At 39.7% G+C, this 21204-nt stretch overlaps 1 protein-coding gene across 1 annotated transcript; it reads right to left on the reverse strand.

The window, feature by feature from the left end:
* Positions 1–3404: 3404 nt before the first annotated feature.
* Positions 3405–20951, reverse strand: LOC119420796 (gastrula zinc finger protein XlCGF57.1-like). Its single transcript, XM_037688222.1, has 2 exons — positions 20890–20951; positions 3405–4698 (listed from the first exon to the last, which is right to left on the reverse strand). The coding sequence occupies exons 1-2, from the start codon at positions 20949–20951 to the stop codon at positions 3405–3407; spliced, it is 1356 nt and encodes a 451-aa protein (XP_037544150.1).
* Positions 20952–21204: the final 253 nt, after the last annotated feature.

Here is a 21204-nt window from a genome sequence, read left to right on the forward strand (position 1 = left end):
AGTAAAAGAAGCCATCTTGCACTACTCACTACATTAAAAACTGGTAAATCACAAAATAAAACCAGGTTCAGAGTGTGTCCATGTTCATGTATAAGACCAATCAAAGACTGTACAAGATTAAGAGAGTCACTGATGTTTAAAAAGGACTGAGCCATGGGTAAAGCAGGACAACACACATGGATATTAAAATCAAAAACTATAAGAACTCGGTCGTACTTTTTCAGACTTTTTGGCTGAAAGTATGCAAGTCATTTATAAAATCCTTATTGTACTTAGGAGGCCAATAAACCACCACACACACAGCACAATGTGAGGAGCTGCAGAGTTCAAACAGGCTCAAATCTGCAATGATCAACATCCTGCCTCCCGTGACCAAGTGTATGTGTTTGTCGTTGATCCCCACGAGGTAGTAAAAACGAGTATGTGTGTGTATTTTAACGCTGTTTTAAAAAATTACCGGCATTAATCATTTGCTGCATTAACATGATGAGTTAACGTGTCCAGCACCAATACCTGCCTGCCTGCAAGTATACATACATACATATATATACCATACCACTTTATTTATAGAGCACTTAAAACAGCAACAAGGCCAACCAAAGTGCTGTACAGCAAAAACAAACAAGCAAAGCACACAGCAAAAAATAAATAAATAAATTCCATAGATCCGAATGGAATAAGATAATAACTAAATGGCTAACATTGTAGAATACAGACAGATTAAGAACAAATCACACAGTGTCAAAAGCCAGGGAATAAAAGTGATATTTTAAGCAAGACTTAAAAATAGTGAGAGGGGGACCTGCCTGACATCTAGTGGTAAATCATTCCACAGTCTTGGACCTGTAACAGAGAAGGCCCTGCAACCTCTGAGCTTTAGACAGGTTCCTGGAACCAATAGAAGCATCTGATTCACAGAGGGGGGCAGAGCAGAGCTTCATGATTTACATATCCTCCAGGAGAAATTTGAGATAAATTGGCCTATCAAAGGCCAAACGGGGGAGCCAGTTTCTAATCTGAAAGGTTGGGATAAATTCAGAAAGGTATTGCAATAATCCTGTAAACCTATGAAGAGCAGGTTTGTCCTCTGGTGCAGCCATGTTTTGTACGACTCTAACCTTTTCAGGGTCAGGTTTAAGCCCTTTCTCACTTAGAACATGTGTAACTGATCTCGTTCATCCTTATCTTGCACTTGCTTTTGTTCCATTTCAGATTGAAACTTCTCAGGTGGTCTAGCAGTCATCTCAACCGATGATCATGGTGCTCTATGCTCTTTCTCCAAACCAGAATGTCATTAATCCTATTGACCACACCACTGAGTCCTTCTAAATGTCTGCTCACGCACCTTTAGAACATTTCGGGTGCTGATGATATACCAAATGGAAGTCTTTTAAACTTGTATCTCCCAAATGGAGTATTAAATGTACACAGGTGAGAACTTTCCTCGTCCAACTGGATTTGCCAAAATCCATGGTGGCATCTAAAACAAAAGAAAAAAAATCGGGCATTTGGCATTTCAGCAACCACGTCTTCAATTGTGCACAGTGGATATTGTTCTCTCTTGATGGCTTTATTCGGGTCCTGTGCGTCAATGCAGATCCTTACTTTATTGGGTTTGGTTACAGTAACCATGCTATTCGCCCAATCTGTTGGCTCTGACTATTTAGTTATCACACCCACCTTTTCTATTCTTTTTAGTTCTGCTTCAATTTTGTCCTTAAGAACAACAGGCAATTTTCTGAGAGCATGAACTACTGGAGTGATGTCTGGATTTGTCTGAATGTGGTACATTCCTGGAATGCAGCCTAATCCAGAAAATAAATCCTCATATTCACTCAGAATGTCATCCTGTTTTTCCAAGTGCATGTAGTCTCCTAAGTCCCATTTTTTCACTTGCCTCTCCTCCAAGAATCACAGGTGCATTATTTTTTATGACTTCAAATTCTAGATCATACTTTTTATCTTTATACTGACATGTCAACATAATTTTACCTTTTTAAAACTGTTTTAAAAACACGTTTTTACTCCCTTGCTTTTTAGCACAGACTGAATTTTGCTCTGAACTGTTTTATTGATCTTAATGTTTTAACAACTGTTTTATTTTTGATGTTTTTAAATTTTCTTGATTTTATGTGTACAGCACTTTGTTGCAGCTGTGGTTGTTTTAAAGGGCTTTATAGATAACATATTATTATTATTTACTGCAATCTGATGGCCTACATAAGCAACAAGCTTAGCATGTGATGTGCTCACCTGTTGATCCAGTCTCAGCTTTCTGAGGTCTTTCATGGACACAACATTGCATTCAGCTCCAGTAGCCAACCTGATTTTTAAAACTTTGTTGACAATCAGATCTTCATGCCATTTTTCTGCCTTGGTTACAGTTATGATAGATTGTGATGCTGTGTGAATGGAACCAATAAAGAATTCCTCCTTTTCAGCTTCTGTCTTATTTATATGATGCACCTTCAGGTTGTTTGTGTGCTTGTGAAATTTGCATATTCTTGCATTGTGATTTTTCCTGTGGCAAGCTTTACACACGTCCATAAGCAGGACATTTCCTTGGATCGTGCTTATTGCCGCATCTTGTGCAGTTCCCTTGCTTCCTCACATTTACACTCTGCTGTAGCTCCACTGTCTCCCTGTTCATCATATTGTTTTTGTCTTTATGACTTTATTAACAGGGATTTCAACCTCCTCACGTACTTTTAGCTGACTCTTGACTACTCACTGGCTCTGCAAATGTCTATTGCTTTCTCCAGATTGAGATCAAGTTCTCTTAATAATCGTCCTTTTACTAGATCATCAGATTCCACACACAATTCTATGTTTTATCAGTGAGTCGGTGAGGGGCTCAAACTCGGAGTCTTTGGCTTTATTCTTTAAATCAGTCACATATGAATCAATAGTCTCTGATTTACCTTGCACTTGAGTGAAGAACAGGTGCCTCAAATAGGTCACATTTTTCCTTAGTAAACAATACTTGTGGAACAGCTCTTTCAGTTTACAGTAGTTTTCAGCATCCTCATCAGCATTCTCAACTAAATCACAGGTGTTGTATACATTGATGGCTTCATCTCCCGCTACATGCAGAAACATGGCTCTTTTCACTGCATCATATTTTTCCTTAATTCCGCTGGCAATAAGGTACAGACTCTCCAGTTTTTTGCTATATTTTTTTCTAGACATAATGAGGTTGGAGACTTCATCTGCACCATTTTCTTTCCTTTGCAAGGTTAATCAATGCTCTCTTTATCTTTCACTCCTGACACCATGTAACATATGAGACGGACGCCATGTTTGGGAGATGCCACCACCCCTTACTCGTCATCATTCAGGTCTTTTATAAAAATACAATGCCACGTAGTGGCAATAAAAAAATTATTAACATGTATCAATATACATCACAGTTTCTGTCCTGTGTGGTTTCTCATGTGTTTCTTTAAACTTGACTTTAGTCCAAAATTTTGTCCACAAATATCACAAGCAAATGGTTTCTGTTCTGTGTGGATTATCATGTGTGAGTTTAAATGAGACTTTTGTCTGAACGTTTGTCCACAAACATCACAGGCAAATGGTTTCTTTCCTGTGTGGATTCTCATGTGTATGTTTAAAGTTGACTTTTGACCAAACCTTTGTCCACAAACTTCACAAACAAATGGTTTCTGGCCTGTGTGGATCCTCATGTGTGAATTTAAATGTGACTTGTGTCCAAAACATTGTCCACAAACATCACAAGCAAATGGTTTCTCTCCGGTGTGGCTTATCATGTGTTGGTTTAAATTTGACTTTTGTCTATACTTTTGTCCACAAACATCACAAGCAAATGGTTTTAGTCCTGTGTGGATTCTCATGTGGTTGTTTAAAGTTTGCTTTAGTCTAAACCTTTGTCCACAAACTCCACAAGCAAATGGTTTCTGTCCTGTGTGTATTATAATGTGTGAGTTTAAATGTGACTTGTGTCCAAATCTTTGTCCACAAACTCCACAAGCAAATGGTTTATGTCCTGTGTGGATTGTCATGTGTTTGTTTAAATTTGACTTGTGTACAAAACTTTGTCCACAAACATCACAAGTAAATGCTTTTTGTCCTGTGTGGATTATCACGTGGGAGTTTAAAAGTGACTTTTCTCTAAACTGTTGTCCACAAACATCACAAGCAAATGGTTTATCTCCAATGTGGATTCCCTTGTGTGACTTTAAATGTGACTTTTGTCTAAACTTTTTTCCACAAACATCACAAGCAAATGGTTTCTGTCCTGTGTGGATTATCATGTGTTTATTTAAAATTGACTTTTGTCCAAAACGTTGTCCACAAACATCACAAACAAATGGTTTCTGTCCTGTGTGGATTATCATGTGTGAGTTTAAATGTGCCTTTTGTCCAAACGTTTGTCCACAAACATCACAAGCAAATGGTTTATGTCCTGTGTGGATTATCATGTGTTTGTTTAAATTAGACTTTTGTCCAAAACTTTGTCCACATACATCACAAGCAAATGGTTTTTGTCCTGTGTGGGTTGTCATGTGTGAGCTTAAATGGGACTTTCGCCCAAACTTTTGTTCACAAACTCCACAAGCAAATGGTTTCTCTCCTGTGTGGATTCTTATGTGTGAGTTTAAAGTTGACTTGTGTCTAAATTTATACCCACAAGTATCACAAGCAAATGGTTTCTCTCCTGTGTGGATTCTCATGTGTCTTTTTGAAGATGACTTATCTCCAAACCATTGTCCACAAACATCACAAGCAAATGGTTTCTCTCCTGTGTGTATTCTCATGTGTATGTTTAAATTACCTTTACTGTCAAATCTTTTTCCACAGTCATCACAACTAAATGATTTCAGACTTGGCTGGATGTTTTTGTTTGAGCCTCCAATTTTCTTCACTCTAAAACATTTCTTGCTAACCAAACAACTTGAGGACTTTATTTGTGAATGATCCGTCTTGTTTCTCTGGACAGACGGCTTGTGAAGAAATTGTTTCTCAACCTCAGAGAAGCTGCAAGATTTGTTGACAGTATTTACACCTGGCTCAGGAGCCCTGCTCTCCGTCCAGTCATTGTCACTGTCTTCAGGTTCTGATCCAGAGTCTGATGAGTCTTTCAGCTGAGAATCAGGATCATTCACATCTTTATCATCATTCTCACTGTCTTCAGTCTGTGAAGAGGTGAAACCATCTTCATGAGTATTTACATCTGGGTTTCTAGTAGTTTCTGCTCCTCCACAGTCTTCTCCTATAGTTACTGCATTCATCTTGTCAGATGAGCTGCCGGTTGGAAGATCCTCATCTTTCACTTGGCACTTCATATGGAGGGGCTCTGGGTCCTTCTGGTTCACATCAGACTTCCATTCTTTAGAAGCTTCTTCTACAATCAGCATCATTGGCTGAGCATCTGCAGGGAACAATTAAACACATGAACATTAAGGGCATTGTAACTTAATATTCACACAAATTGCTTTTAGCTTTACGGAGTGTTTTATAAGTTAGCAAGCTAAGTCTCCAAGATAAGTTAAATTCTTCAACGTTAGTGGAGCAAGACTTTCTTTCCAGCTTTCTACATGCCCGTTTTAAAGTACGTAACTCAGAAATGAACCAAGGAGCCATTCTCCTCTGATAGATTACCGTAATTGTTGGACTTTAAAACGCACCTGTCTTTAAGCCACACTTATTAAATATAAGATAAATCATAATTTTATATGCTCCGGTTATTTAGCTGCAGGCATCCACCATTCATCGAGATCTGTGTCCCCAGCCAGCTCTGACAGTGTGCAGCTTTCTTGTTGTAGTAGAAGAACCAGTTAGCAGATGGTGTTTCACAGACTATAGCTTGCTTTCAACACACAATCAGATTGCAATATCATAAGTATCATGAAGCTTCGCTGTCTGATTCATGGTTACAACCATTATACCTTCAAAATGAACACAATAACTAAACAATCACTGGACAGAACAATGCCAAACACCTACGTAGCTGAAATTCTTTAAAAATTATTTACCAGTAAATATAACCCAGAGTCTTATCGAGGTCATGTGACCACAAGTCAAATAGTACCGGTAGAATGCGGTAAATATTCATTAATTAATATTGCATATATTAATTAATATTCATTAGTACCATTGATTTTTATTGGTAAACATTTTTGTTAACAACTGTTCTTTTTAAATGTACTTTCAAAATAAATTTGACGTGATTCTGCTCCACAGAGCTCATATGAGGAGGATAGAAGGGGGAATACCTCTCTCCCTCCTGATGTCCCCTCCGTTCTGTGTGGAGCCTTTTGGCATTTAAACATATTTACCATACACATAAAGATTTTTTAAAACTTTTATTCAAATATGTGTCAGTCTTGACTGACTGACTGCTTTAAAAATAAAACTGACATCACTTCGCCATCGTTGAGTTCTCATAGACGGAAAGTGGAGTGGGGAAGACTCCTGTTTCTCTGCTTCGTGTTCGGATGTGACTTTAAAATGAAATCCCGGTATTTAAACACATATTTACTGATACAGAAAGACATCACACAGAAAAAAAAATTAAAACTTTTATTAAAACATGTACCAGACTTGACTGCTTTTGTGTCTCCAATCCCTGACACTCTACATGATGCAGTTTACGGGCAGCAGCTCCATTTCCTCCTCGACAGCTGATAGATCGCTTTTAACATGAAAGCTGCGTCATAAGAAATTCTCCATGCATTTTCCATTATCGCTGAACAAATGAACAGGTCTGTGCATGAAGCACAAAATAAGATAAAACAACACGGGAACAATCTTAAGAAATTCATTCACGTCTATCTTGGGGGATGGTCCTTGAGAGTACCTCATTGGTCATTCAGGTTAGACTTCTGGTCGCATGATGATAGAGTGGGCAGAGTTATGGTTGGGTATTTGAAACCGTGGGCAAAAGGCCTCGTACATCTGATTACCTGAGGGCATTCTCTCTGTGTCACAAATACCCACCACATGAGAGGCGGGGTGCTGGAAGCCATGAGTGCCCAGCTCTGTCAAAGGAAAATGTTAGTCAGTGGCAGGAAGCTACTGAGAAATGGCAAGAAGTCTTTCAAAATAAAATATAAATTTTGATAGAAATTTATGACACTGTTTCATTGACATCAGTTAAAGGTTGAATGGATTGCTGTTCAATCACCTTGACTGTTCCCAAATCCTCAATGTCTGTAGTTGAACTGAGATTGAAGAAGTCATTATCAAAATCTTTGTCCATATATTGCAGTCAGATATTGGTCTTTAAACCAAAGGTATCTTTCACCTTGCTGAGAAGCTCATTCAGAGATTCTGGTATCCCATTTGGAAAAGTCAGCTTTTCAATGTTGCTCTCTCCCAGAATCACCTTCAGTCTTTCTGGTTTTGAACTTGCCATGGTAATCTGGGAAAAGAGCACAAACACAGCTGTGTAAAGCTGGTAGCTATTGAAAGTCTTTACAAAATATTTTAGATCCATTATTAGTCAAATGTTTGGACATATGCTTGTAGAGGGCCAAAAAAATAAAACAAAGGAAAGTTAGGTATTAAAGTATGACAGTATTTTGAGTCCAGACATAATTTATTTTTTAAATAAATTTGTACCGCACGTCTAATTTTTGGTTAAATATTCTCTCCTCCCTCACACTGGCAACTGTTCACACCTGCCTGAAGACAACCACATCATCCAAGTTTCTAAGAGTTCTGCAGTGACTGGTCTGAATTACTACCGGCCAATAGCCCTCACCCCCGGCCAGTAGCCCTCACCCCAATAGGGGCCAAATGCTTCGAAAGACTGGTCATGACCCACATCAAAGCTACCATCGACATCAACGAGGACCCACTCCAGTACGCACACTGTGAGAATCGATCAACAGAGGACGCCATCTCCTCTGTGGTCCACACTGCTCTCACTCATCTGGAGCAGAAGGACTCTTGCGTCCGTATGCTCTTTGTGGACTTCACATCCGCCTTCAACACCATGATTCCCCAGAACCTGATGGACCGTCTGTGAGGATCCACAACTTCTCCTCCTCCACCATAACCCTCAGCACTGGCTCCCCTCAGGACTGTGTGCTGAGCCCCCTCCTGTTCACTCTGCTCACATATGACTAGGGCTGAGTACCGAATCTCGGTTCTTTTATGGTACCGACCAAACTGCTTCGGTCAGTGCTAAAATCAAAACACATCTCTTCTTTCGGTGTCAAGTTTTGGTGATTGGCTGTAACATGACACGTGGTTTCAAAACGCAGGCAGGTAAAGAACAGACATATGGCAAAGAGACATATGCGTTTATGCCCAGAGCTGTATAGAGCTGCTGTATGTCTATGGCGTTGGTTACACCCACAAACGGGGTTCATGTGTGCAGTGTGCATGTGGCATTGAATGGCTTCAATTTATGAGCGAAAAGTTTCTCCGTGTTTGACTGGAGGAAAAGAGGACCGTAGCCGCCTCCTTTCAGCGTTAAAGTCAGCCTGTGAGTGTTAGAGCCTGAACGGCCTGATTCAACATCTCCACGACCGGACTCCACTCATTTTTGGAGTCCGGTCGTGGAGGTTTTTAGCAGTTTTGGCCATGGGAAAGCTGCCAGCCTTATGTGAAGGGCACATTTTTCTGCGGAGAGCTCATTTTGAGAGCTCGTGCCTCGAGCTCTCAGACTCGTATGCTTAACGAACTCAACCACAAGCTGGATGTGATTTCTGAGAATTGTAGGCCACTAGCAGCTCCTAGAACTCACCGGCATGAAGGATTTGACCAAGGAGAAAGCTAACAAACATTTTTTTCCTGTAACTGCTTAAAATTATGTTATTTATTAGAGCCAATTGTTTGACTTACTTTAGACCACACACCTTGCATATTTTTTAAATATTTTTATCTAAATTTTTATTTTACCAGGAAGGAAATCCATTGAGATTATTAATCTCTTTTATAAGGATGTCCTGGGCAATGTGCAAGGTGCAAACAAACCATTACGAATACAGCAACAGTCTTCACAACAGTAACACTAATATTAAAATATGTACAACAAAAAACAGCAATATAACTTATTCACTTAGCATTATTTTTAAATATTTCTAAATTATCAATAGAGAAGCTATAATATTAAGATATTCCCTTATGAAGCAAATATGACTCACCTTTGATGGTTCAATGATTCTTGAGTCCAGGCCTGAGGCAAGGGAAGAGAAGGGTGGGTATTGAGAAGCGTTAGCTCAATGTGTTTACAAACATACGCATGGATCACATAAATTTCTTAATGTTTTTTCAGAAAAAGGTCAGCTGATGTATTTGTAGCATTAACTTTTGGGATACTACGTGTTTTATGTTCTGTCACCTGTAAGCAGTGAGAGACAGCTTCATTGCTGCTGCAGCAACTCGCAGTGATTAGCATTAGCTTCAATTAGCTTTGCATTACCCACTATAAAGCAGACTCATCAAAAACACCAACTTGTTCGCATAGTAGCAGTTCATTGTATAAAGTCAATGCTGGTCGTCACTGCAACACGAGGCTGTCTCGTGCCTTCCTACCGAAACATGCAGGCAATCCTCTGAAGAAGCAAATCAGCCTGAATTTAATTGTCACCTGCACGCTGCACCTGTTTATAATGTCTAAAGTCCAACACAAAATGCAAAATTTGTCACTACATACACGACTTTCAGCATTTAGCTCTTTTGAGTTTTACCCCAAAAAATGTCAAAGTACGGTACATGCAAAATAAATCTTCACTTTTAATCATGGACAGAGTGATTTTATTAAAACACGATGAAACTTGAATCAGCCGAACAGCGCGGCTAATTAAAACTAGCTAATGTGTTAGAGCAAATAAGTGACGTTACTTCAACCTAAATCACAGACAGTCAATAAATGTTTCGAATTTAAGGTAGAAGAACTATTATTTACTTTTTTACACCGTCTATTAAATGCTAGCTTGTGGTGGGTAGCACGCTTGCTTAGGCTTATATATTCAGGGAGCCATTACATAAGAGAAAACTAACTCATGGGCATTTAACTATTCTTACCTAAATGAACCCTTTTCATTGTAAAAATAATTGAAATTTTAATTCACTTACTGTTTAATCTGAATCTCGTTGATGCAGAGAAAAAAATGGCGGTTGCACAAGCGGTCGGTACAGTGGCAATTTTTTTTCCCCTTGGTACAGTGTGATCGGTCTCGGGTAAAGTTTACGTCATGACGTCAGACGTATGATACTGAAGCTGCATTAAACCTAATTGTTTCACAGACTAAAAGTAAAAAGTTTATTGCAGATAAAGTGTGACTTTTAACTTAATTGAACCCATAAAAGTAAGTTGTTTTCATGAAACCAAAATAATTAAGTGAGATTAATGTAATAAAGTCCCTAAGATGAACTACAGCCCAAAGACTCTTTTTAGAGTGAACCTGGTATGTCATCAGGTCCTACTGCCTTCCCCATCTTCATTTTTTTCAGAGCTTTCCGAACTTCAACATCACTAATATTTCCCATGTACTGGTCCACAGTTTCTATGACCTCTACTGATGCTCCACACTGGTTAGTCGTCATTATCTGCATCGTTTTTATGTCTATATTTCTAATTTACTTCATTTTGTATTTTGCTTTGTGTGTTACCTGTTGTTCTGTCTGTAAAGCACTTTGGTTGGCCTTGTCACTGTTTTAAGTGTAGTGAGACACGTGAGGTACGTGTCACTTGTTGTATGACAAATATATGGATATATATTTGCATACAATATTCACGAGTTCTTCATTTTTCTGACTGTAAATGCCGTGCATTGAGTTTAACAGAAATGTAACGAGAGACGTTGTTTATCTTTGACCCATCAAATGAATGGAATCATTTATTTTCAGAATCAAAGTTTAACATCAAACATTTACATTAATTTGGCAAAATATGAAAATAATAACAGACAGTTTCACAGAAAATGAACTTCAAATCACTCGGCGGTGATTTGAGGACTTTGCTTAAGATATTTCTAAAATATCTGTACTGATTTATGAGAGAGAGGTGGGTTTTAGAGTGAAAGGAGATTATCTTACAGAGAACTGTGTGAGGGAAGTTTAATCTGTTTAACCAGAAATTGCACGCTTCGTCAGATCCTCAGCTTCTCACGGTACACTTGGTCAAAATAGAACCATCTACCTGTTGACGATGAATCAGCGCTGGATGTAGTTCCTTTCTGACTCGTTTCAGCGTCTCCGTCGAGAGCTACCAAACCTTCAGAAAGTCGTGCGTTGATTAGCTCAAAACAGAATTATAATCCCAAACGTTCCTGGTTCTTCATAACTCCAAACTCTTCATAACCGGCTGCACTCTCAATCTGCTCATTCTGTTGGACTATCGGACCTGTTGTCAGCTCTCATTCCAACATCTCTCAGAACTCTCCTTCTCTTGGAATTCTGGAATCCATAATTCTCTATTCCTTCTCTTCTCTATTGGAATCTAACATGAACTGGGCAGTTGTCACATTTTAAATGGGTCGACTTCCTGTTCAATTTAGAGCTTTCTGATTCGTGGAAGGACCAGAAAGAGGAGTGGATTTGTGACGTAAGATGTTATCATAAGTCAAGGATTGTTTACAACATACAGAAAAGATTATTTCAGCAACAGCAGACTTCGTGGAGTCTCACACTTTGTAATCTTTTCAAATAGTAAAACATGACATTTTTCTCGGTAAACATTTTAGTTGACCGAAAACCAACCTTTAACATACTTACGACAGCTTGCTCATTTCAGACATAAAATCAAGAAAGGCATATTCAGGTGATTTCTTCTCTGAATGAGGAACAAAAATCATTACTTACTGTTTATGTAAAATAAAAATTAGTAGTTCTTTTCAACCTGTAAAGCATTGAGTGAACTAACACAATTTGATTATCAAAACATTTGTAAGACAGTAATGATTATAAAGAATTGTCTTTTCTGCTTGATTAATTCAAGAAAGAAAGTTCATCAGATGGTTCAGACTTATTCAGATCAATGAAAATAACAGTCTCTGTCCATCTGGTAGATTTGAGGTTATCTGGTTCACTACATAAGTGCTCTATAAATAAAATGATATGGTAAAATGGTATGGTACTCTTCATCAGGTAGATAGATGAAAGAGGTTCAGGTTTGGAAATGTCTAGGAGAGATGAAAGTGAGGTTTTTGACTCAAACATTCAATTGCCATATTTGTGGGTAAGAAAATGCCTGAGGAATGGAGAAGTGTGCTAGTGCCCATTTTTAAGAACAAGGGTGATGTAGACTTGTAGAAACTACAGGGGAATTAAGTTGATGAGTCACACATGGAAGTTCTGGGAGAGAGTTGTGGAAGCTAGACTTCGACAAGAGGTGGCAATCTGTCAGCAGCAGTATGGTTTCATGCCGAGAAAGAGCACCACAGATGCCATCTTTCCTTTGAGGATGCTGATCAGGTCTCTCTTGTAAATTAATCCTCGAGGCTCAATGGGATTTACCTGTCTAAATAAAGGTTGAATGATGGAGAAGTACAGAAATGGTCAGAAAGAACTTTATTGTGTCTGTGGATTTAGAAAAAGCACAAGACAGGGTGCTGAGGAGGAGGTGTGGTATTGCATGAGGAAATCTGGAGAGGTAGAGCAGTATGTTAGACTGGTACAGGACATGTATGAGGACAAAAGGACAACGGTGAGATGTGCTGTAGAAGGGACAGATAGCTTCATGGTGAAGGTGGGAGTGCATCAAGGATCGACTCTGAGCCCCTTCTTGTTTGCTCTGGTGATGGACCAACTAACAGATGAGGTCAGCCAAGAATCACTCTGGACTATGATGTTTGCACATGACATTGTGATCTGTGGTGAGAGCAGGGAACAAGTGGAAGAGAAGTTAGAGAGGTGGAGGAATGCACTTGAAAGAAGCGGAATGAAAGTCAGCAGTAGTAAGACAGAGTACATGTGTGTGAATGAGAAGAAGACAGGTGGAACAGTGAGGCTACAAAGGGGGAAGTCTAAGATTGTCATAATTTATGTTCCCATACAATGGCGAAATTAGTTCTCTGCATATAACCCATCACACAAGCTACACCCAGGTGGAGCAGTAGGCAGCTACGTAAGCGCCCGGGGAGCAATTGCAGATTGGGTGTCTTGCTCAGCGACAACACGACGTGAGAATGGCTGGGAATCGAACTGCAACTTCTGGTGCCAAGTTGGCTACTCTACCTCTACCCCATCTCAGTCCCTATAAGAAGCAGAGCTCACAAATGTAAAGGACTTCAAGTACTTGGGGTCTACTGTCCAGAAAAATGAAGAGTGTGGTAAAGAGATGAAAAAGAGGGTCCAGGCAGGATTAGGGTTGGACACTGAGTCTCGAGAATTGATTGGAACCGGGACTAACGTTCCGATTCTCCCAGAATCTTTTTTGCCATGTTGCGGAGCCGTTTTGTTCACCTGCAGAGCATTGTCAATGCTGGCTGACTAAATAAAGTAAAAAATAAATAAAAATCTGTAGAGCGAGTTGAACGGAGTGAGGCGGAAGCAGAGCAGAGGCAGTGTTTTCAAAGGAAATTAAGTATGTTTCCAAATGACCGACGCAGAGAAAACGGTTCGACCCAAGTCCTCAAAAGTGTGGGAACACTTGATGCTTCACAAAGCTAAAAACTGCATAACATGCAAGCTTTGCAAAAGTAACGACACGGCACAGGAGCACCATGGTGAAACGTAAACATATCGGAGTCATCGATGAGGATGAAGGGAGATCAACAGCAGAGTAAGTCTCTAAAATATCCTACATTTGTTCCGTTTTCAAGGGAGAAAAAGTAACATCAGTCTCTCCGGTAGCTGGCCTGATGCTGCTGGTTGTATATTAGCTGATTATTGACAGTGATAGTGTACATGTGTGTTACTTTTTAATTTCTATTTAATTGGTACAAACAGTGTTTGAATATGATTTATAAATAAATCTAACACAAAGATGGTAATAATTTAATGATCAAGCTTCACGTTTTAATTTACCAGCAAAGTCTGAGTGAAGACACTGCATTGTATGGAAGGACGAATTGCATTTAAAGAGGAATTAAAGTAATTTATTACATCTATTCAAATGTGTGTAATTGAGTATTATATATATATATATATATAAACACACAAGACACACGCACATATGTATGTGTGTGTGTAACAGGACAGACATACACACACCCATTTGTGTGTGTCTGTCCTGTGTTTAACTGCGCTTTGCCTTACTTATTTGCCTTAACCTGACACTGTAAGTGAAACAAGGCATTTCTTGAGCTGCTGTAAATTATGCTATAATACATATGTCTTTCTCATTCCAGAAAACAAACAATGACAGCCTTCATGATGGGAAAGACATCGTGCACACCACAGCAAGGAGCTGTCTTGACTGAAAGCATCCTTAACATAAAAACTGTTGGATTGTATACCTGGATTATTGAGCATGAACTTTGTTGGTTTTGAACCAGTTTGACATGACTGTCGACGAGGAAGAGGGCCGGCACCGGAGGAGGGGGCGTGCCAAAGAGACCATCTTAGCACCAACATAACTGGTTTGTTCCACTTTGGAGTAAGCTGTTGGGGGAAGAATCAGTTTCGTGTTGTGTGATTCCTTGACTGATGAAGCCTTCTGGATGGAAGGTGAAATGTTTCAACACAGAAAAAAGAAACTGTCCAGATGACCTGACTGAAAATTGTTGGACATCCTTAGCATGATCGTCACTGACATGAGGCCTCTGTCGATGGTTGAAGATGAAGGCTTCACTACAATGATCCACACTTTTAATCCAGGTTACACTCTTCCCTCAAGGGCACATTTCACAAAGCTCATGGAAAGAATGTGCGATTTGAGTGTGCGATTTGCTATGTTAGTCAAATGCAGTGGTTAAGTTAATTTAATCAATAACATATTTGCTTTACTTTTTCTATGTTGAGGTTCTCCTTAGGAGTGACAAGGATGGATAAGATTAAGAATGAGATCATCAGAGGTACAGCACAAGTTGAACAATGGGGAGATAAAGTTAGAGAGACCAGATTGAGATGGTTGGGACATGTCCAGACGAGGGACAGTGGTTTGGACATGTCCAGAGGAGGGACAGTGGGTATACTGGTAGAAGAATGTTTCTGTAAAGTGCCCTGAGACAACTTTGTCGTGATTTGGCTCTATATAAATAAACTGAATTGAATGTTAGAAATGCAGCTGCCAGGAAAAAGACAAAGGGAAAGACCAAAGAGGACATATATGGATGCAGTTGGAGAGGACATGGAGGTAGTTGGAGTGAGGACAGAGGATGATGAGGACAGAGTGAGGGAGGATGTCTCGCTGTGGCGACCCCTGATGAGAGAAAAGCCGAAAGAAGAAGTGGTCTCATGTGAGCTCAGTTCAATATTGATCAGTATGTACTTGTTTTTGTGTGCACACACAGCTTCATACAACTAATTTTGTTGTGTGTACTCTGTTTTCCTGATTTAAACAAATGCACAGTTTAAATGGAAAATCCAAGCATGTCTTTGTACAAGAGGCCCCAGATATGTAAATGATGTTTTGCAGTTGGCAGCCCTGATGGGAACAGCCTAAAAAATTATGAGGCTTTAGGTTTTTAATTTTATCTTTTATAAAGTAAAAAAGAAACATTACATGTTCATACACTAAAAGGGCATTAACATCTGCTGCTGTCTCGTTGCAACCCTGTCATTCCATCCATCCATCCATTTTCTTTACCCGTTTATTCCATTTTGGGTCACGGGGGTCGCTGGTGCCCATGTCCAGCAATCACTGTGCGAGGGGCGGGGTACACCCTGGACGGGTCGCAAGTCCATCACAGGGCCACATAGAGACAAACGAGACAAACAACCATTCACTCTCTCACTCACACCTAGGGACAATTTAGAGTTACCAATCAGCCTAACATGCATGTTTTTGGTCTGTGGGAGGAAACCGGAGCACCCGGAGAAAACCCACGCATGCACGGAGAGAACATGCAAACTCCACCCAGAGGGCCCCTGGACCGGGGTTTGAACCAGGGACCTGCTTGCTGAGAGGCAGCAGCTCTACCAGTTGCGCCACCGTGCTGCCTCCTGTCATTCCAATCCAACTTTATTAATAAAGCACTTTAAAAACACCCATACAGGACCAAAGTGCTGTACAGACAAGTTAAAAAGCACAAAAAGACATAAACAGCTATGCAATAAAAAAAAAAAAATTAAAACTGTAAATACAATAGTAAAATCAACATCTTACATGGTGTCAAAAGCCTTGGAAAAAAAGAGAAGTTTTAAGATGGGATTTAAAAACAGGCAGCGAGGAGGCCTGTCTGATGTGGAGAGGCGGTCTAGACCGTTCCATAGTTCAGGAGCTGCTACAGAAAAGGCACGGTCACCTCTAATCTTGAGATTTGTTTTGAACACACTCAGGAGCAGCTGATCAGCTGACCTGAGAGCATGTGAGGGGGTATAAGGCTGTAGCAGCTCGGAGAGGTAGGGTGGGGCAAGACCATTGAGAGATTTAAAAGTAAATAAAAGAATCTTAAAACTGATCCTAAAATGTATGGGCAACCAGTGAAGTGAGGCTAAAATGGAGGAAATGTGCTCGTGTTTACATGTGCCAGTTAAGACGTGCAGAAGCATTTTGCACCATCTGAAGACGGGCAATGGAGGAGCTACTAACCCCCACATAAAGAGCATGACAGTAATCCAGCCTAGTAGTTACAAAGACATGACTTACTGTTTCAAAGTGCTGATGTGAAAGGACAGGTTATATTTTAACTAGCTGCCGTAACAGGAAAAAGCTCAATTTAACAACTGAACTTATCTGGCTGTCGAGCTTAAGATCCATATCCATTTTCACCCTGAGATTTGTAATGGTGGGCTTGATGAACTGGGCCAAGAGACCCAGATCTACAGGAGGGGGGCCAGTGGTACCACCAAAAACCATCACTTCTGTCTTTTTCTCATTGAAATTTAAAAAGTTTAGAGCCATCCAGGCTTTTATGCCGTCAAAGACACATGAGCAACGGATTGACAGAGTGGAAATCTGTTTTTTTTTTTAGAGGAACATAAATCTGACTGTCATCAGCATAGATTAATCATTTAGCAAGTTTGGCTACAAACCCAAAGAATAGTTAAACTTCTACAAATGTTGACAATGATCCCAACATACAAACCTGATCTGCAGAGTCGAACACAATCTTCTCCACCAGTTGCTGCTTTCATCTGGTCAGCTGAGCTGCTGGTTGGAAGATCTCCATCTTCCACTTGGTGCTGATGAAGCTGAGAGAACAGAGGTTTCTCTTCATCATCCTCACTCTTCAAAGGAACTGCAGTGAAGGAGAACCTGGTGTCATCAGTCTCCTCCTTCACACTGAGCTGCTCTACATCCAGATTGATCCTCAGTTCCTCCTCTTCCTCCTTTATGTTGAGGGTCTCTGGGTCCTTCTGGTCCACACCACAACTCCATTCTTCAGGAGCTTCTTCTTTAATCAGCAGTGCTGATTCAGCACCGTCTGCTGAACATCTGCAGGGAACACTGAAACACATGAACAATAAGGACAGTTATAACTTTATATTCACACAAACATCACTGGTGTTATCACTGAGTTCACTGATCAGCTCAAAACAACATCTAATGCTGGACGTCAGAAAAATGTCCTGAAACTAAATCCATAAAAGAGAGAGGTCCTTATGGCTGACTCCCAGAAGATGGTAAAACATGTAGAGCTTTCAGTCGGTTCTTTAAGGAACAAATTAAACATGTTCTAGAGTCTTCTAAACTTGTTCCAGATTTTTTATCAGCTGTGAGAAAATGCAAAAATATGATCATGTTAGGAGAACGTATTTCCACAAACATCCATTACTCTAAGAGCCTTTTTTACTCGTCTCCATAATAAACCAGCTCCAGACTGAACAACCTTAGCTACAGACTTCTAACAAGAAGCAAGAAATATGATCAGATTACATAAAATTAGCCTCCCTACACTGATTCAGAATTGATGTGACAATTTTGAAATAACTTTAAAAACTTTTAATAACCTTCTGTCAACTAACAGTTGTGGTCAAAACTTTACATACACTGATCATGAGCAAGAAAGTTAAGGAAATCGGACGGCCGATTTATCGGTGCACCCCCCCTAGTAAAAACGTGAGCGAACAAGAACTCTACAAAACTAACTCTGTTCTCTCAGGACACATGAGACAAAATTACAACAAACTACTGTTAGAAACTCATAGAAGGAAATCCAAACTGTTTGATTCAATCCAACATTTTTCAGTCAGGTCATCTGGACAGTTTCTTTTTTTGCGCTGAAAAAATGGTTGATTATTGAGCATGGACTTTGTTGTTTTCAATCAGTTTGACACGACTGTCAACAAGGAAGAGGGCCGGCAATGGAGGAGGGGGCGTACCAAAGAGACCATCTTATCACAAGCAGAACTGGTTTGTTCCGCTTTGGAGTAAGCTGTTGGGGGAAGAATCAGTTTTGTTGTGTTTCCTTGACTGATAAAGCCTTCTGGATCGAAGGCGAAACGTTTCAGCACAAAATAAGAAACTGTCCAGATGACCTGACTGAAAAATGTTGGATTGTATACCTGGATTATTGAGCATGGACTTTATTGTTTGATCCAATCATACAGTTTAGAGGCAATGTTACCAAATACAAAGAAAAAGGATGTTCCTTGTGAATTTGAAAAAAAAACTAACTAATTTTCTAAAATAATATATCTCATTTTTCTCATTATTGGGTATTTAACAAATATAAATAATTTTGAGAATCCTAAGTGACTGGTTTAGTCAGATTTAATGTCAGACAGTTAAACAAAAATATGGCAATGACACTTTTTTAAAAGTGTGTTATTTTAGCGTTACAGCCCCAATAAAATTCAGCTCAAGGACTCTTAAATTGCACCTTGATAACGAGCTTTATGAATCCACCAACAAGGTTCTGGATGGATTAAAAAAAATAGAAAAGTTGCGAAAGTGCGACAGCGCATGATCCACACGGTCCTCTAAAGATGCTAAGTCACTTAGCTACAAAAACTGCAGCTAACATCATCACACTAAATAAGATTAATGTATTTATACAAACCTGATTTGTGCAGACGAACTCTGGTGTTCAAAACAGCATGTAGGAATTTTGTTTTGTTTCATTTTTTTAATTTTAAACGAGACCGTTCCTCTTCATAAACTGGGCCTGTTTTGTCCAGAAACTCGCAACATTTCTTCACCTGCTGCTTCCAGAGTCTTTATATTAGCCTGCTGTCTCCACATCTGTTAGCTTTCATTGATCTAAAGTTTCCTTAACAGTTACTGAGCCGAACTCGAAGCTGGATTTACTGTAAACATTACAGAAACTTTATAAATCGCTGGAAAGTAGAAACAAAATGCTTCGAGCTAAAGCTAAGGCGCAAAAAAAAAAAAAAGCAACAGTGACGTAATGCGTTCAGTCTGAGCTTGATTGGTTTGGTCTGAGTCATGTGATCAATGGCGTCTGACGTTCCGTACACTCAACTTACGTCCCTGATTTCATATAAAATTCAAAGGTGTTTTGATTTCGACTTTAAATATGATATATATTTATTTATATTGCTATAAATAATTATAACAAAGGATAACGAACCAGCGAGCGGCATACTGCGTGACACGGAGCCACTTCATACGCACAGTGTGACGACCCTGCAGTCCTCGATCATTTGAGGTCATGTGTGAGAACAGAATTTCGCCCAAGACCATACGTCCGGCTGGACGTCCCATTAAGTTCGATTCATTAGTAAACTGTCCTTAGTAAGTGAGAGTTTGAATGGTTGTTTATCTTGTTTGTCTCTGATGGAATAAAGACTTGTCCAGGTGTTTCCAGTGTTGCCAGGTGAGAAATGTAGGATTATCGTACTAGAGACATAAAATGATCGTGTTTTGAGGGAAATTATCGTACACCCATCATAACCAAAATAACAAATCTATTGATACACTATAGTAGTGATGGGTCCGCTTCCAAACCGGCTCTGCTTCTTCTTCTTTTCTTTTTTTCATTTCCTCACTCATGGGGCGGGCGCAGCGGACTATTCAGCCAATCATGACTGTTACTGAGGCCAGGATTCTGCGGTCTACACTCATCTCCAGGCCAGCGGTCACTCTTTCAAGGATGAAGATGTTCACATCCTGGACAGAGAGGAACGATGGTTTGAGAGAGGAGTAAAGGAGGCCATCTTTGTGAAAAGAAATCGTCCATCATTAAACAGAGGTGGAGGTCTCCGTGTTCAACTGTCCCCCTCTTACAATGCTGTTATTGCCAGTAGCCTCCTGTGAATAGTAAACAGTCATCAGTGTGCTAATGACCCATCGTTAGGCTGATGGTCTTTCTTGACCATGTGAGCAGCTGGTTTTGGTTGTCAGCAGCAAAACTGGTTGATCCACTCTGAGAAGGTGCTATTTATAAGACTGAGCTGAATACAGCACCTCAGACTGAGGAAGTCTTTCGGATGAGAGACAAAACGTATCTACTTTTTTTTTTTTTTTTGCTTTGTTTTGTTTTTTGAATGTCCAGAGGACCAGATTGAACTTTTTTGGATTTTTCTACCTGGATTATTGAGCATGCATCAGGATAATCATGCTGTTGTTTTGAGGTAAACGCAAACACGTAGGTAACATTTAGAAAAGCACGATTGGCTGGAATTTCCAGCCAATCGTGCGTCTGTTTGTGGACACAGATGCCTTCAGGGTTCACAAAAAACTCCGACAGACAGTTGCGAGAGGCTGATGACAACCGGTTACAACCACACATTCACGGAATGGTCAAATTATCGTATATTTGGCCTTTTTTGGGATTATTGATCGTGCATCGTACAAAGGGCAAAATTGTCATACAAATACGATAATTATCGTACACCTGGCAACACTGAGTGTCTCCCACCTCTCAATGACTGCTGGAGATGGACACAAGCTCCCTCCATGACCTGGAAAGGAGAAGTGGGTAAAATAAAATATAATTAAAACTTATTTGAATATATATTATCATCCTACTTACTAACTTAAAGAATCCGTTAAAGGAAAGAAAGATTCTAAATGGAAAATAACACCATACCTTAATTCTACAGACAGCAATGTCTGTAGACATGTGTTTTTTATGTGTTTTTTGTATTATGAAGTCCACTTGTTATTAATCCTTCTCTTCTGCTACTCCCTCCTGTTCTCAGTTCTCCAACTCACTTTTGAATTCTGTGAACACTTAGCTGTCTTCTTTTCATTGTTGTTGCCACTTTTCTTATACT

The sequence above is a fragment of the Nematolebias whitei genome, chromosome 14, assembly GCF_014905685.2.
Source record: "Nematolebias whitei isolate Nwh7 chromosome 14, NemWhi1, whole genome shotgun sequence".
NCBI classification, from domain to species: Eukaryota; Metazoa; Chordata; class Actinopteri; order Cyprinodontiformes; family Rivulidae; genus Nematolebias; species Nematolebias whitei.